The sequence below is a fragment of the Sprattus sprattus genome, assembly GCF_963457725.1.
Source record: "Sprattus sprattus genome assembly, chromosome: 3".
NCBI classification, from domain to species: Eukaryota; Metazoa; Chordata; class Actinopteri; order Clupeiformes; family Clupeidae; genus Sprattus; species Sprattus sprattus.
In genome coordinates this window covers 44,920,806-44,936,662 of record NC_137922.1, presented here as the reverse complement: position 1 = coordinate 44,936,662, position 15,857 = coordinate 44,920,806, and the positions used below count along the sequence as shown (strand labels likewise).

Sequence of the window (15,857 nt, the reverse complement as noted above, 5' to 3'; positions counted from 1 at the left end):
CGTAGACGCCCCATTCGCCTTTAGATCGCAGGCCTACGTCGGCGCCATATTGGAGCGGCAATAATTTGCGTCAAGATGCCTCAGAATTGTACAGCTTGGGGATGCTCGATCATCAGAACACCAGAAACAAAATCGCTTGGAATAACCTTTCACAAGTAAGACTTTATTTTTTATATATATATATTTATGTTGAGAGCTAACTGACCCGGTGGATATTCACTGCACACGCGTCATCGTGCTGCTCATTGGGATTGAGTGGGATGCGATGTGCTGCCTGTTGAGGGGAAAACTGTTATCTACAAGACTAGTCTAGTCGGTTTGTTGATTATATGTAACACGAATGCTGTGGGGTCAAACAGAATGTTGTAGGTCTCAACTGAAGTCGACTACTATTGCTAGCATGCCTCTAACACTTTTAAGAGTCCACAAGCTAATCTGCTACATTAGCGCAGCACTGCAACTGAACTTGCCACTTTTCTACAGCCAAACGTTACTTTTCTGACCATGACCCCAGGCTGCTGTTCACCTTATCGAGTTATCGCATGTGTGGACACCCACCGTTGCCGCCAGAATCAGACTATTAATAGCTATCGTGAAATGTGAACTAACATAACAGGGAGACTCGCAGAGACGTGACTGCATCTTAAGAACTGGGTTCCTTTATTGAACTTCACCTACTGGTTACATACCGAAAGTTCTTAAGCTGTATTCTAACTAATACTACAACATTGACATGGGGAGCAAAGCATAACGCTACGTTAATCTATTCGTTTGTCAAAAGAAGATATGGTCCATACAAATTGTGTTAATGTATAACTTACCATAACTTGATTGTCATTATTAAACAATTGGGTTCTAGCGCGTAATTTAGCTGTTTCTGATTGGACGAGAGACGTTCCATGCTATAGGTTATTCGTCAACATACCTACAGTTACGGGACTTTTCACAGCTAAAAATAAATCACTCCGGGATGAAACATTCGCATTGATGATAACCGTTATACTATTTTTGTTGCGGAGAAACAATGGCGAAATAAACCATTTTTAATCAATAACTTCGTGTTGAAATGTTAATTTGTTGACTGTAGAATTGTTTTATAAAAGCAATATAGCACTCGTGGGAGTGGGGTAGGTAAGGGATAATCCCAGGGGTGTTGTTGCCTACGCCACTCGGCCTGGCGGCCTCGGTGGCTACGGCCGAACACCACCCGTGGGATTATCCCTTACCTACCCCACTCCCACTCGTGCTTTATTGCTTAAGTAATCACAATGTATGTAGCCTATAACGTTTTAGCATTTATGTTTGCGACGTAAAACTGTAATACCTGCGTTTCGGCTGAGCGACAGACACACCAGTGCATCTCAAATGAATAGAATATCGTGGGCAAGTACATTTTTCTGTGATTTATTTTAAAAAGTGATTAAAGATAAAAAACAAAAAAGACTTGAAACATGTCACTTATGTGTAATGGTTCTAGAATATATGAAGGTGGTGGCACTTAATAAATTAAATGACGGGACATTTTTTCCCAAGATATTCTATTATTTTGAGTTTCACCTGTATCTCGGTCGCTCCCCCGAAATGCAGGCATTACAGTTTTTCCCTTGCAACCATGCATGCTATATTATTATTTGTTTTAGATTAACCTGTATTAGGAATCTAACTGACTGGCTAGCTTACCTTTCATACACTTTGAAGGTTTCCCAAAGAGAAGCAGTTGAACAGGCAGTGGGGACTTGCTGCGAGGGGGGGCAATTTTTCCCCCACCTACTCCTCTGTGCTCTGTAGTCAACACTTTCAGCCGAAGGATTTCGACAGGACAGGTCAGACTGTCAGGCTCAGGGATGGAGTTATACCATCACTGTTCAATTACCCAACTCATCTCCAACGAGTAGGTGCATCCCTAAGGATTTGTCACTGTCACACATTGCTGAAAATGTTTTGTGTGTGTATGTGTTCTTTTTGAACGATTAGAAATCAAAGATGTATTGTGTATTACACTGCGAGATACTTACACCTGTTCAAGTTGTTTTAAAGTAGTTGTTTTCTTCCATTAAAGAAAGTGGCAACCAGAAATACAAAAACCTCCATGAAGGCTGAAGAGGATGTTTCTCTGCCATTACAAAACACTGCACCTTTACCTAATGTTGTGAGTATTTGAACTAGCTATGCCCCAAACAGCTGTGACCATCATGGCCCTGGCCATATTCATATTTTTTCCCTTCTATTTAAGGAAGTGGCTACCAGAACTACAATAGCCGCCAGTAATGCTGAAGGGAGCATGTCAATGGACGTTTCTCTGCCATTACAAAACACTGAACCTTTACCTAATGTTGTGAGTATTTTTGTACTAGCTTTGCCCCAGACAGCAGTGACCATTATGGCCCTGGTCATATTCATTTTTTCCCTTCTATTTAAGGAAGTGGCAACCAGAACTATAAAAGCCGCCAGGAATGCTGAAGGGAGCATGTCAATGGACGTATCTCTGCCATTACAAAACACTGAACCTTTACCTAATGTTGTGAGTATTTTTGTACTAGCTATGAGTAGAGTAGGTGCATCCCTAAGGATTTGTCACTCACACATTGCTGAAAATGTTTTGTGTGTGTGTTCTTTTTGAATGATTAGGAATCAAAGATAAACACTGAACCTTTACCTAATGTTGTGAGTATTTTTGTACTAGCTATGCCTCAGACAGCAGTGAGCATCATGGCCCTGGTCATATTCTAACTTCTCTCTCTCACTTGATCTTTTCCACTCTTTTCAGACACACTCACGTAAACACATGCACACAAACGCTGAGATTAAGAAAGGCCAGCTGATAGCATTATGTACTAGCTATGCATCAACCAGCTGTGACCGTGAATGATGTGATATAAACATCACTCAATACATTTGTCTTTCTTTCTTCCAGGAACACACCTATGCAATGCCTGCATCTCCCACTGAGCTGAAGACTAAACTCATTGCAGCCTTGGCTAGAGTGGAGAGTCTTGAGAAAGAGATGAGGAACACTAAGAAACGAGAACAGAGGGCGAAGAAAATTGTGCATGGTCTTCTGGAGGATCTCAAGAGGAAGAACCTCATAAATGCAGAGCTGGAACAAAGGCTTGACTCCTATTCAGGTACAATTTAAATGATACTTTGAACTTCTTGTATATCTTAGGGCTGTAAACAAAAGAATAGTATCTAAGGAAGAAAAACAAATTACTGCAACACTAAGTTCAAATGCGCACCTTGTAACTGAATTTCCTGAATTTCAGATATCAGACCTTAACTCCAAATACCAAACAACATCTCAAATAGGCCCCAATTCATGGTTTGAATAGCATCAGGTACAGACAAAAGCCAACAATCAGAGTCTAATGGCTCTAGATTATGTGTGTCTTGAAGCCCCATTTACATGAAACCTAGATTCACTGAATAGAGTTCATTTTTCACACGAATTGAATCTTTAAATTTCGTAAAGACGGAGCCTGGTAACGAGAGATTAGCGTAAAAACGGAGCCACCAGATTGTGTTGAACGGGCTGTAGTACATACCCCACGCCTGTGGGTGGCGCTTTAGCGCTGCTACATACAACTGAAAAAACGTGAAAAACGTAGAAGAAAAGACTAAATAGCACACGGTTAAACACATTACACAAGACATTCAAGCTCCAATTAGCAACATTACATTATGGTGGTTAATAAAATCAGTGGTCAGACTAAAGGTTATGCAAAAATGAATAATATTTTCTATTGATAATAAAGAGTTTGGAACAGTACAACATGACATGGCTGTCATCCCATTTCCCATGAGGCTTTGCTCCGACCATTCTACATTAATCAGGGTGTCCGCGGGGTCTTAAAAAGTCTTAAAAAGTCTAAAATTACACATTTTCCATTTTAGGCCTAAAAAAGTCTAAAATATAGCGATTTTATTGCACTGTATGTCTAAAATTGAGTTTGAGTAATTTAAGACCTACGTTTCAATGCAAAAATATATTTTTTTACGTCCTTTTCCACGCCGTTCTGTTTTTTCTTTTCCTGTAATGGGCACAGTTATGGTCCGTGTAGTTCTACATGACATGTTGCTGTTAGTGGAACGTAATAAGAAAACTACGGATGTGAAACGGAAATGTACTCTCGTCACTTGCAGTAGCAAGTATTTTGATTCCCTGTGTGCAAGCAAGGCGGGAAGTTATGAAGTAGAAGACGACTAAATGGCAGAAGAAGATGGGGAAATGCAAACTCAATGATAACTCTCACTACCGGAATTTTCGGACTGGTTGAAACGCGTTCCCAACGACAGTGAGGCTTACTGCATTCTCTGCAAAAGAACTCTAAAACTCGGGACCCTGGGCATTAAGGCACTGGAATCGCACACAAAGTCAAGTAAGCACCAGGACTCGGCAAATGCGGCGCGAAATTCGCATGGTATAGCCCAGTTTTGTTCTGCTGCTAGCAGAAATAATACCTCTACCGGTAGTACTAGTTCTAGTGCTGCGTCCAGCATTTGCGATCAATTGGGCTCAGTTGGCAGAGCAAGCAGAGGGCAAGGCTGGCAGCAAAATGGCAGAGCTCCTTTCAAAATCCAATGCTCTGAGGAGGGCTGCTAAAGACAAACTCTAACAGCTTAAGGTTCTGGAGGATGAAATTGCCACCAAAAGTGCACAACTTAGAAGCATGTAAAATAATGGATGTATATATGTTTGTTTCATTGACAATAAATGTCAATTGACCGCAGTCTGGCTTTGTTATTTCTTTTTTTGATACTCCGTGAAGGTCTTAAATTGAACCCATGATGGTCTAAAAAAGTCTAAAATTGCACTTTAAACCTGCAGACACCCTGATTAATATATGAAGAAAAAAGCTAATTAAATCGCTGGCCAATTTATATTTGTGGTCATGAAAGTTATGTATGTCTGAATAAAAAGAATTAGATCAAGATAGGAGACTAAACTAAAATCAGTAGGCTGGATTAATGAGAGTGAATTCGAGACCCACCACGAGTGAGATGTAAACGGAGAACAAGTGATATATATATTGGTTGGAGATCGCGAAGTGATCAGGTGGGGCAATGACGTCATCAGTTTGCGTGAATCCGTGCAGACGAACACCAGCCCCCGTACCGATTCCAATCTACTCACTTTCTACCCCCGATTCGGATCGTTGTGGATACCGTGTGCGGATAGAGAGTGAGAGCGTCTAAATGATAGGGCTATCTGTATTCTGAACTTTACGGACGCAGACAAACTAGACTTCGTCTGTACATGGCCTGAGGCTAGAGCTATTAGACTTTGATGGTTGGCTTCAGCCACAAAGAGATGGTTATATATTAGCATTCAAATGGACCTGGCCAGACCTCCCCTTTGTGTCCGAATAAAATATACACTGTGTGCACAATTATTAGGCAAGTTGTATTTTTGAGGATTCATTTTATTATTGAACAATTACAGTGCTCTCGGTCAATCCAAAATGTCAATAACCTCAAACCTGAATATTTAAGAAAGTGAAAGTGAGGTTTTGGCTTTCTTAGTGAATAGTGTGCACAATTATTGGACAACTATGAGTGTGCAGAATTATTATGCAACTAAATGAAAAACGACAAATTTCCCATCTCACTTGTCTATTTTCATCTGTTTTAGTAAAGCCACCCTTCTTTTCAATAACAGTAATAAGCCTTCCATTCATGGAGTCTGTCAGTTTCTTGATCTGTTGACGATCAACGTTTTGTGCAGCAGCAACCACAGCCTCCCAGACACTGTTCAGAGTGGTGTACGGTTTTCCTGCACTGTAAATCTCCTGTTTAAGAAGGCTCCACAAGTTCTCAATAGGGTTTAGGTCAGGTGAGGAAGGGGGCCATGTTATTATTCTTTCATCTTTAAAGCCTTTACTGGCTAGCCAGCAGTGGAGTACTTCGATGCATGCGCTGGAGCATTGTCCTGCGTAAAAATCATGGTCTTCTTGAAAAATGCAGACATTTTCATGTACCACTGCTTGAAGAAAGTGTCTTTTAAAAACTTGCAGTAGGTTTGAGAGTTGATTTTGAGTCCATTACACTCATTTCAACCTGAATAAGTCCAACTAGCTCATCTTTAATAATACCAGCCCATACCAGTCCCCCATCTCCACCTTGCTGGCGTCTGAGACGAAGTGGAACTCTGTGCCCCTTACTGACCCATCCATCTGGTCTGTCAAGAGACACTCTGATCTCATCAGTCCATAACACCTTTGAAAAATCTGTGTTCAGATAGTTCTTGGACCAGTCTTGACGTTTTAACTTATGTGTCTTGTTCAGTGGTGGTCGGGTTTCAGCCTTCCTTACCTTGGCCATGTCCCTGAACACTGAACAACTTGTACTTCTGGGCACTCCAGGTAGGTTGCAGTTCTGGAATATGACAGCACTGGAGGATAATGGGTTCCTGGTAGCTTCACGTTTGATTCTTCTCAAATCTTTGGCAGTTAATTTGCGTCTTTTTTTCTCAACACGTTTCTTGCGACCCTGTCGACTATTTGCAACAAAACTTTTGATGGTTTTGTGATCACGCCCCAATATCTTAGCAATTTTAAGAGTGCTGCATCCCTCTAAAAGACTTTATACAATTTTTTACTTTTCAGAGTCAATTAAATCTCTTTTTTGGCCCATTTTGCCTGAGGAAAAGAAGCTACCTAAGAAATTATGCACACCTTGATATAGGGTGTTGATCTCCTTAGGCCACACCCTCCCTTATTACACAGATACATAACACCTGATATGCTTAAATCCAGTAAGCATTCAAGTTTATGCAGCTTGGAGTTGGAAAATATGCATAAAAATGATGATATGGTCAAAATACTCACTTGCCTAATAATTGTGCACACAGTGTAGAAAGCAGCAGACGCTTTGATGTATGGTTGCTAGGGCTGTAACGATATTACAGAAAGTCTGAAGCTTGAAGTTCTTTTCAAACCTTTGCTTGGGTAGCACTGCTAAACTGAGCAGACATGCAGACTACATTTTAGTAATCTCATCACGTAACATTCGTTTTCTAAAAACAATCACATAGTATTGCATGTTTTACTGTGGTAGAAAATGCGTTAGCTTAATGCTAACGTATATGGGAAATCCTATAGAGACCGCGCTAGGTATTAGCATCAATTAATTCACGTTAATGTTTTTGTATGAGCCTGACATTTGCTCTGCAGATAGATAACAGGTTCCGAAGTTTGTTGAATGTTTTACAACAGCATTGCTTTGAGTAATAAAAACCTCAATATTTGGTTATAAATAGTTTCTTCATTTTTTTTATAGCTCATACTTATTCTAATGTGAATTAGAAAATATATTTTAAAAATCGCGAGGTAAAAAAAATAAATAATAATAATAATATCGTGGGGTGTATTGAACCGTGGGTCAAGAATCGTGATACAAATCTAATCGTGAGGTAGGTGTATCGTTACAGTCCTAATGGTTGCCTTTGTCTACTGTATCAGTGGTTTTTGTTTGTGAAATGACTGTTTATTGTCAATTGCACTTTTCAAGGTTATGTTTCTCAATGCACATATTTGAACCCAACTATAAAAAACAGACTGCCGGCCAGTGTCTCAGTATTTTTTTCAGGCTATTTGCAGATTTTGTTATATTTCTCTCAATGATGGTCAATAATTAAGTTGAAGAAGCACTATTTCGAATAGAGTTTTGATTTCTCCTCAGTCTTTTCAAAGTGCGCGAGCTGTGGGAGCACAAGAAAAGTGAGCATCAAGCAGCGATTATGACATATGCACATGCACATGTACATGTATGTGTATGGCGATTACAGACTAACTATGGAGATTCAATGTAACATCGAGACAAATCTTTTTTGGGGTACTCCACGTAGATCATAATGGGGGTGTCTAGCCAGGTAGGGCCATGGCTGATAGCTCTCTGTTTCCTGGCTTTTGTGTGTCTTTAAGCTAGGGTTAACCCTAACCCTAAATGTCTATAGGCGGAAGCAGTCAATTGGGCGTCTACCATTATACAGTGGGGAAAACAAGTATTTGAACCCCTGCCGATTTCGCAAGTTTGGCCACTTGCAAAGAAATGTGTGATCTAGAATTGTAATGGTAGGTGTATTTATACAGTGAGAAACAGAATATCAACAAAAAACTGCATTATATAACATGTATGACTTTATTTGAATTTGATTCAGAAAATTTGTATTTGAACCCCTAGCAAAACATGACTAAGTACTTGGTGGAAAGCACAGATGTCAGATGTTTATTGTAGTTGGTCACCAGGTTTACACATATCACAGAAGGCATTTTGGGCCACTCTTCTTTGCAGATCCTCTCCAAATCCTTAAGGCCGAATTATGCTCTGTTTTAGACGTAACGCGTAAGCACGTAAGATACACAACCCCCCCTTGCGCGGTAAAATACCCCCCCTTACGTGCTTAAGTGCGTCGCCCAAAATTCCTGACTATGCGACTAAAACACTACGGCCCTACACAGCTTGCAAAGGCTGTGATTGGCCGGCTACTAGGGCTGAACGATTTTAAGAAAAAATTGAAATTGCGATTTTTCTGGTAGAGATTGCGATTTCGATTTCAACCACGATTTATTTTCTTTATATCAAGTTCCAGTATAAATGAATATAACCAATGAATTCCATTAAGGTAATCAGGGCTCGAAATTAACTTTTTGGCTTACCAGACAACATGACATTTTTTACCAGCCAATCATATTTTTTACCGGGCAAAATTAAACCTGCCATTTCAGACCTACTCTGACATTGTTTGATATAAACAATCTTTACCTATGATTTTAATATCATTGTTAATCACTCTCAGAATGGATTAAAAGAAATCAACCAATATTGCCCAATTGGCTGGTGACTTCCGCAACACGCGCTGTATGCTATACCCGGGAATCCTTAAAGGCCCTCCTTCACGATACAGTCATTATTTAATTTACTTTTGCATGACCACAATTTTTTAAAGCACATTCAAGAGTTGGCTATTAAAAATGTACTTCAGATGAATTAATTTAACCTCATAAGAAGCGCTGCATTAGGTCTAGGCTACTAAAAAAAAAAATCTAAATTAAGCTTTTAAATGACACTTATATGATGGATAAATATTGTCCAACTAACACTACAGCATGGATATTCAAAAGCTTATTATACTATAGTCTTACTGATCTGACAAAAAACCGCATTGAAAAAAACAAAGGGAAGGCAAACAGTACCTCTGCTTCACTGAAGGGGGCGTGCGAGAGCAAAGGAAAAAAAACTTACCGGAGCATGACACTGTGTAGTGGGCGAAAGGCTTGATGTTATGAATACATGTGTTACACAAAATAAAATGAGCCACCTACTGCAACATGCCCTTGGTGTAGCTGTAGCTGATGTTGTGGCTGTTGTTTCTTCCACCCTAGATGTTCTCTGCACCTTTGCTTGAGGTGATGCAACGGCAATGAATCAGCACATTATTTTAGCTTTCGTTTAACTGCGTTAACTTGCGTGTGGTCAACTAAGTCGGTTTCAACTTTAAAATTGCGCTCGAAATATTAGAACTTTATAACCTTTGTATTCGCCGGCAAAGTATTAGAACTTTGTATTCGCTGGCAAAATGATTGTATTAAAAAGCTATTTTTAACCATGACGGGCGCAATAGTCGGGAGATTTGCTCCGCAATGTCACTCGCCAAGTGGCGGAGCATCGGAGACAATTTAGTCGCCAGCCCAAGATAAGTAAAAAGAGTGAACACCTTTTCTTAACGGAACAAAGTCATGTCAGGGTAAGGTGCAGATAAGGGATTTTAGGGTAAGATGCAGAAGAACAACAACAAAAACCAACTGGAAGTTTTCGTTCACGAAATGCACCGTCAAACTCATGTATGGCTCGGTTGTTCTGCTTGACCACAGATCCGTATAGTTGACGCGTAAAACTCCATGTTTTTCCAGCTCATTTACAACTTTGGCCTTGCATTCTCCGTACAGCTGTGGGATGGCGACTTGGTTAAAGTAGGTGCGGGAGGCCAGAACATACCTCTTGTCCATTGTGCGCAGCAAACTTTTAAATGAGTCTTTGGTCACTGTGTTTTGGCCTCAAATCCAAAATACTGCCAAATGACCGACGTGCTGTTTTTCTTCGACAATAATTTCGTCGGCTCTGCGTCTTCTCCCGCTTCAGCCATATGCTTGAAGTTGAATGTCGAGCTACACTGATTGGAGTGGAGCAAACGTCACCTGGTCACGCGCAGCCTGCAGCTTTGTGATTGGTAGCTGACACAGAGCCTTTCTACACCGGCATTGAGCATGCATGGGAATTATTGACGAAATGATTAGGCCTAGGCTATTATTATTCAGCAAGAAAAACCGCAGCTTTGACGATCCCAAAATCGTAATGCTTGAGATCGCGATTTTCGGTCGAAAACGATAGATCGTTCAGCCCTACCGGCTACCACAGCCTTTCACACAGTCTCACGTTTCCGGGTTAATAGCATACAGTCTTTTTTAGACCCAGACATTTTTTAAAATCATGAATACCCTGCAGACCGTCTCAAGCCTTTTCTTATGGATTAGGAACAAACATAACAGAAGAGGTCCGAAGACATGAACTCCTTTACAAATCCTCTTTAAACACTTATAAGGATGCTCAAATTACCGCAAATATCCCATTCTCACCCGCGATTGTTTGGAGGGAATGTGGTCATTCACGAACAAATAGGTACTTTCATATTCCGCCACTTGTGAGTCATGGTGATATCTTTCATTGAGTTCATATTGACGTGAATCCATCAATTGCACCAGCGAGTTTGATAGAATGAGCCCGTTCTGCTCATACAAAAGTTAACAGTAACCTGCCGTTACCTTGTGGCCAGCACCATTGTAGTTACAAGCATTGACAACATGATGAGTTTCTCTCGCCGTTTACCACCTCATCTTTGAATAATGTAACTCATAAACACATTGTTTTAAAGCCTGTCGCAGTCATTAAAAGATGTCAATAAACGAACTTTTGCGTCATGTGCTGTCTTTTTCGCCACTGGTACTGAATTGCCAACATTTGTATTTTGTGTCACACATGTATTCATAACATCAAGCCTTTCGCCCACTACACTTTCATGCTCCGGTAAGTTTTTTTCCTTTGTCCTGCTGCAATAAATAGGCTTACTTAATCAAAAAAAAATCTACAGTTCTGGCGTCAATTTGCTTTGCAACACGCAACACGGCTCTGCGTCTAAAACGAACCTTAAATCAAAACTTGTCTAAAACAAGTTCCTTGTGTAAATTACGTGCTTACGCGTTACGTCTAAAACAGAGCATAATTCGGCCTTTAAGGTTGCGTTTTCAATGGGAGGAAATGAGGGAATGAGGTTTAAGCCCAATATTCCACGTTACATGGCCCCATCCATAGTCCCCTTGATGCGGTGGAGTCTTCCTGTACCCTTGGCAGAGAAACAGCCCAAAGCATAATGTTTCCACCTCCATGCTTGACGGTGGGGATGGGGTCATATTCAGCATTCTTCACCGATACCGCACAAGGGGATAGCTTGCATGGAGCCCCAGACCTAGAGTGATTGACAGTAGTTTGGTGTTGCTTCCATTTACGAATAATTGCTCTTATAGTTGTCTGCTTCTCACCAAGCTGCTTGCCGATGGTTTTGTAGCCCATTCCAGCCTTGTGCAGTTCTACAATCTTATCTCTGACGTTCTTGGACAACTCTTTGGCTTTGCCAATGGTGGTGAGGTTGAAGGTGTGAAGTATGATTCTTTGGACAGGTTTCTTTTATACACATCACCAGTTGAGATCAGGTGTACCTTGTTAGACCTAATGAGGACCAATCTGTGTGCTTCTTGGGCACATAACTGGTCATTGGGAGCCAGAATTCCTTCTGTTAGCTTGGGGGTTCAAATACTTATTTTCTGCACCAAATGCAAATAAAGTCATAAATGTTATAAAATGCAGTTTTCTGGATTTTTGTGTTGATATTCTGTTTCTCACTGTTAAAATACACCTACCAAAACAATTCTAGATCACACATTTCTTTGCAAGTGGCCAAACTTCCAAAATCGGCAGGGGTTCAGATACTTATTTTCCCCACTGTATGTCTATGCCAATACCCATAGACATATCACCTCCCTAAGATGGCAGCAATGTTGGCACGTCGCAGCAACGTTCAGAAGCAGTTAATAGGGCATCTTTGTATATATGTATATGCCAATACCTACCAGCCAAGTGAAGGTCTTCTTCTTTTGGATTTTTATGGCAGTTGGCAAGCAACTCATGCTGTGCATTACCGCCACCTTCTGAACCGGAGTGTGTATCTGAACACTCTAAATACTAGTTTTTGTTTTTCAGAAAATAAAAAATTAAATAAAAACAAATATCTCCAGAGTTCCTTTGTAATATGTTTGATAAGATCTCGGCAGACAATAAATAGGCAAATAAACAGACAAAAATCTTGCCACTCTGTTTAATAAGGATTTGTGTTTAACACAACAGGATGTGGACACAATGCACGGCTGGAAGCCTTTGTGTGTATGCCCATGTTGTGTCTGTGTATATTTTTGTGTGTCTGCATAATATGAAAAGTTGTGCTTTATTTTTTTGGTCAAACAGGAAAAGGATCATCTCCCTCAGGAGCGAGGCCATATCGCTGTTCTCAATGTGGCAAGAGCTTTAGTGTAGAGGGAAGACTCAAACGACACCAGCGCAGTCAAACAGGAGAGAAGTTATACTCCTGCTCCCAATGCGGCAAGAAATTTTGCCTAGAGGGAGATCTCAGACGACACCAGCGCATTCATACAGCAGAGAGGTCTTATTCCTGCTCCCAATGTGGCAAGTGTTTTGCTCAAGGGAAGTCTCTCCAAATACACCAGCGCATTCACACAGGAGAAAGGCCTTACCCCTGCTCTCAGTGTGATAGGACGTTTATTGATGCAGGGACTCTCAAAGTACACCAGCGCATTCATACCGGAGAAAGGCCGTACCAGTGCTCTCATTGTGATTGTAAATTCATTACTTCCAGAAGACTGAAACTACACCAGTACGTTCATACCGGAGAAAAGCCGTACAAGTGCACTCAGTGTAATCGGGAATACATTACTGCCGCATCACTGAAGCGACACCAGCACGTTCACACAGGAGAGAAGCCATTCCTTTGCTCCCATTGTGGCAAGAGTTTTACTCAAGGTGGGACTCTCAAAATACACCAGCGCATTCACACAGGAGAAAGGCCTTACCAGTGCACTCAATGTGATCGGAAATTCATTACTGCCAGAAGACTGAAACTACACCAGCACGTTCACACAGGAGAGAAGCCCAAAGAAAGGTCGTACCAGTGCACTCAATGTGATCGGAAATACATGACTGCCCTAGGACTAAGACTACACCAGCACGTTCACACAGGAGAGAAGCCATACTCCTGCACCGCTTGTGGCAAGAGTTTTGCTCAAAGTGGGAGTCTCAAAGTACACCAGCGCATTCACACAGGAGAAAGGCCGTACCAGTGCACTCAGTGTGATCGGAAATTCATTACTGCCATAACACTGAAACTACACCAGTACATTCACACAGGAGAGAAGCCATACTCCTGCTCCCAATGTGGCAAGAGTTTTACCCAAGGGGGAAGTCTGAAAAAACACCAGCGCATTCACACTGGATAGAGGCTATGCTCCTAATGTGGCAAGACATCAGTATCATTGAAATGCTTTCCATGGGAAATGGCCAAACGTAAGGCCGGACAAGTGTGAAATCAGGTAAAGAGGCTCTCTCCTTTAGGAATTTAGTTTTGTTGTTGTTACAGACAACAAAGAGACAGGAAAAGAAACAGAGAAAGCTAATGCCAAAAGAGGAGTGAGCAGGTTAGAATATATACTATTGGCTGTAATGTTTCTCCAAAGACCACATCCTTCTGATCTGAGCATTGCTGTGGAGAGAAGACGGAGACATGGGGCCATTGTACCAATAATTTATTTTATTGTGTTCAATAACATACAGTACTATGTTGATCTAGTATATTGTGTAAAATGCAAAGAAAAGGCAATGACTTCCAGCCTCCCTGACAAATGTATGTCCCCACCACTTTACACTCTACCGATTTACTTCAAAGTCAAGCAAAATTTGAACCAGCTGTTCCTGTCCTTGCAAATGGTGTGTAGCCAGACTAAGTGAGTATGGCTAGAGATGGCAACTCAGCTGAGCAATAAAAGCCATACATCACTGATGCTTTCTGTCTCAGTTTTTGTTCATCAACAAATGCTATACTCCAGTGTCCTGAAGGATAAGCTATCTGCATTGAGGGAAAGACACCTAAATGAATGGGTGTCAGTGGTCTTTTGCTGTATGGGTATTTGACTACATTAATGGTAGGATATATATTGATAAATATAACTTCCTTTGATTAATCAACCCTATTTTTGCTCTCAAATCCTCAGTCTTTCTAAACAACATGGATCCTATACTTGATTGTGCCTCAGGTCTTTCACTTGAGGGTTAATGGCGGTTCAACCGTGAGATCTTTTTTGGATTAGCTGAGATTTGAGTTTGCCGCAAAATCCTCATCACCCCAGAGAATAAAGCCTGTTTCTTGACTGATAATCCTTAAACTGAGTCTTCAACAATCTTTTGGTACTAAAAAAAAAAAATGACCATCAGGGTCTGTGCCTGTCACATGCTGTTCCATTTGGCTTGCCACATCTTCTACAGGCATGGAGAGAGGTCACGCCAGAACAGGGGAGTCTGCAGCAGAGGACAACGAATCATCTGCCTGATTCATTGTGAACAATTTGGGGAAATTCATCTTCGCATTGAAATGCTGAATTAATAAAGGTAAAAGTCAGCTATTGAGCAGATGGTTTTATCCACGTAAGTGCATATGCCACTCTCCCAGATCTGACATCAGTAAATCACAAATGATAATAAAATTGTGCATAGCTGAATGGTTTTTGATGATATTGTGAGAAGGAGTCGTGTTGAGGGCTGTCTCCTAAAGTCCACTGACATCTCTTGGGTGTGTTCAGCTCCAGGTTGTTTCTGGTTGCATCTGAGCACCAGCCTTTCAACCTCCTACTGACATACAGATTTGTCACCATCTTGGATGAGTCTGATGCAACCAGAAACTGCGAACATCAGGAGTTTAACAGCTGGCTCCTTGGAGGTGCAGTTGTTAGTGTAGAGGGCAAGAAACAGCAGTGGGGAGAGGCCTCATCCCTGGGGGGCCCCATTGCTGACTGTCCCTACTGAGCACTGATTGACTCAGGGCAAATGGAACATCACCAATAGCTAACCTTAAACCAGGCTAGCAGGAAAAGGTGCTAACTCATATACCGGATCATCATCACTGCTAGAACTATGTAATGCTGGCTACTGATTTCTCCCTTTTGTTCTAGCCATCTCCTCCTGTTTCTTCCACAGTCTCCTCCTCTTCCACCTGCACTGTCTCTTCCTCCTCCACCTGCACTGTCTCTTCCTCCTCCACCTGTACTGTCTCTTCCTCTTCCACCTGTACTGTCTCTTCCTCGTCCACCATCTCCTCCTCTAATGTGTTTACGACCTTCTCTGGGCCTAATCTGGCCTTTTTAGGGGGCTTTCCTCTTTGAGAGAAGGACAGGATGCTCCTTTGTTTTATAACCTGACATCTTTGAAAGACAGATGCAATGATTAATGCATCCATGGCCAGGATATTTATAACATGCTAGTAGGGGAGAGTGGGGTGATTTGTGCCAGCGGGGAAGTTGTGAGCCTTATTTCTAGGGAACCATAGAAGAAATTTGTCAAGTGACCACACATTTTTGAAGAGTCAGACATTTAACTCATCCTGCAAAGAAGAGAGCCTCTTTGCATGAGAGATAAGCACATTGTTGTTTGCCTTCCAAAGTAAACATTTCTATGATCACGGTTTTTTG

General features: G+C 41.2%; 1 protein-coding gene across 1 annotated transcript; it reads left to right on the top strand.

Annotated features, from left to right (window-relative positions):
- Window positions 1–43: 43 nt before the first annotated feature.
- Window positions 44–14,070, top strand: LOC308362791 (uncharacterized protein). Its single transcript, XM_080835516.1, has 8 exons — window positions 44–155; window positions 1,699–1,891; window positions 2,060–2,149; window positions 2,234–2,335; window positions 2,420–2,521; window positions 2,915–3,125; window positions 12,571–12,705; window positions 12,895–14,070. Exons 1-8 carry the CDS (start codon window positions 76–78, stop codon window positions 13,614–13,616), a joined length of 1,635 nt encoding a protein of 544 aa, XP_080691642.1. The 5' UTR covers window positions 44–75; the 3' UTR covers window positions 13,617–14,070.
- The last annotated feature ends 1,787 nt before the right edge of the window (window positions 14,071–15,857 follow it).

Coding starts and splice junctions, on each gene's coding strand:
- LOC308362791 (XM_080835516.1), top strand. CDS start 76: ATGCCTCAGAATTGTACAGCTTGGGGATGCTCGATCATCAGAACACCA. Junction 3,126..12,570: donor AAGGCTTGACTCCTATTCAG/GTACAATTTAAA, acceptor TTGGTCAAACAG/GAAAAGGATCATCTCCCTCA. Junction 12,706..12,894: donor ATACTCCTGCTCCCAATGCG/GCAAGAAATTTT, acceptor TTATTGATGCAG/GGACTCTCAAAGTACACCAG.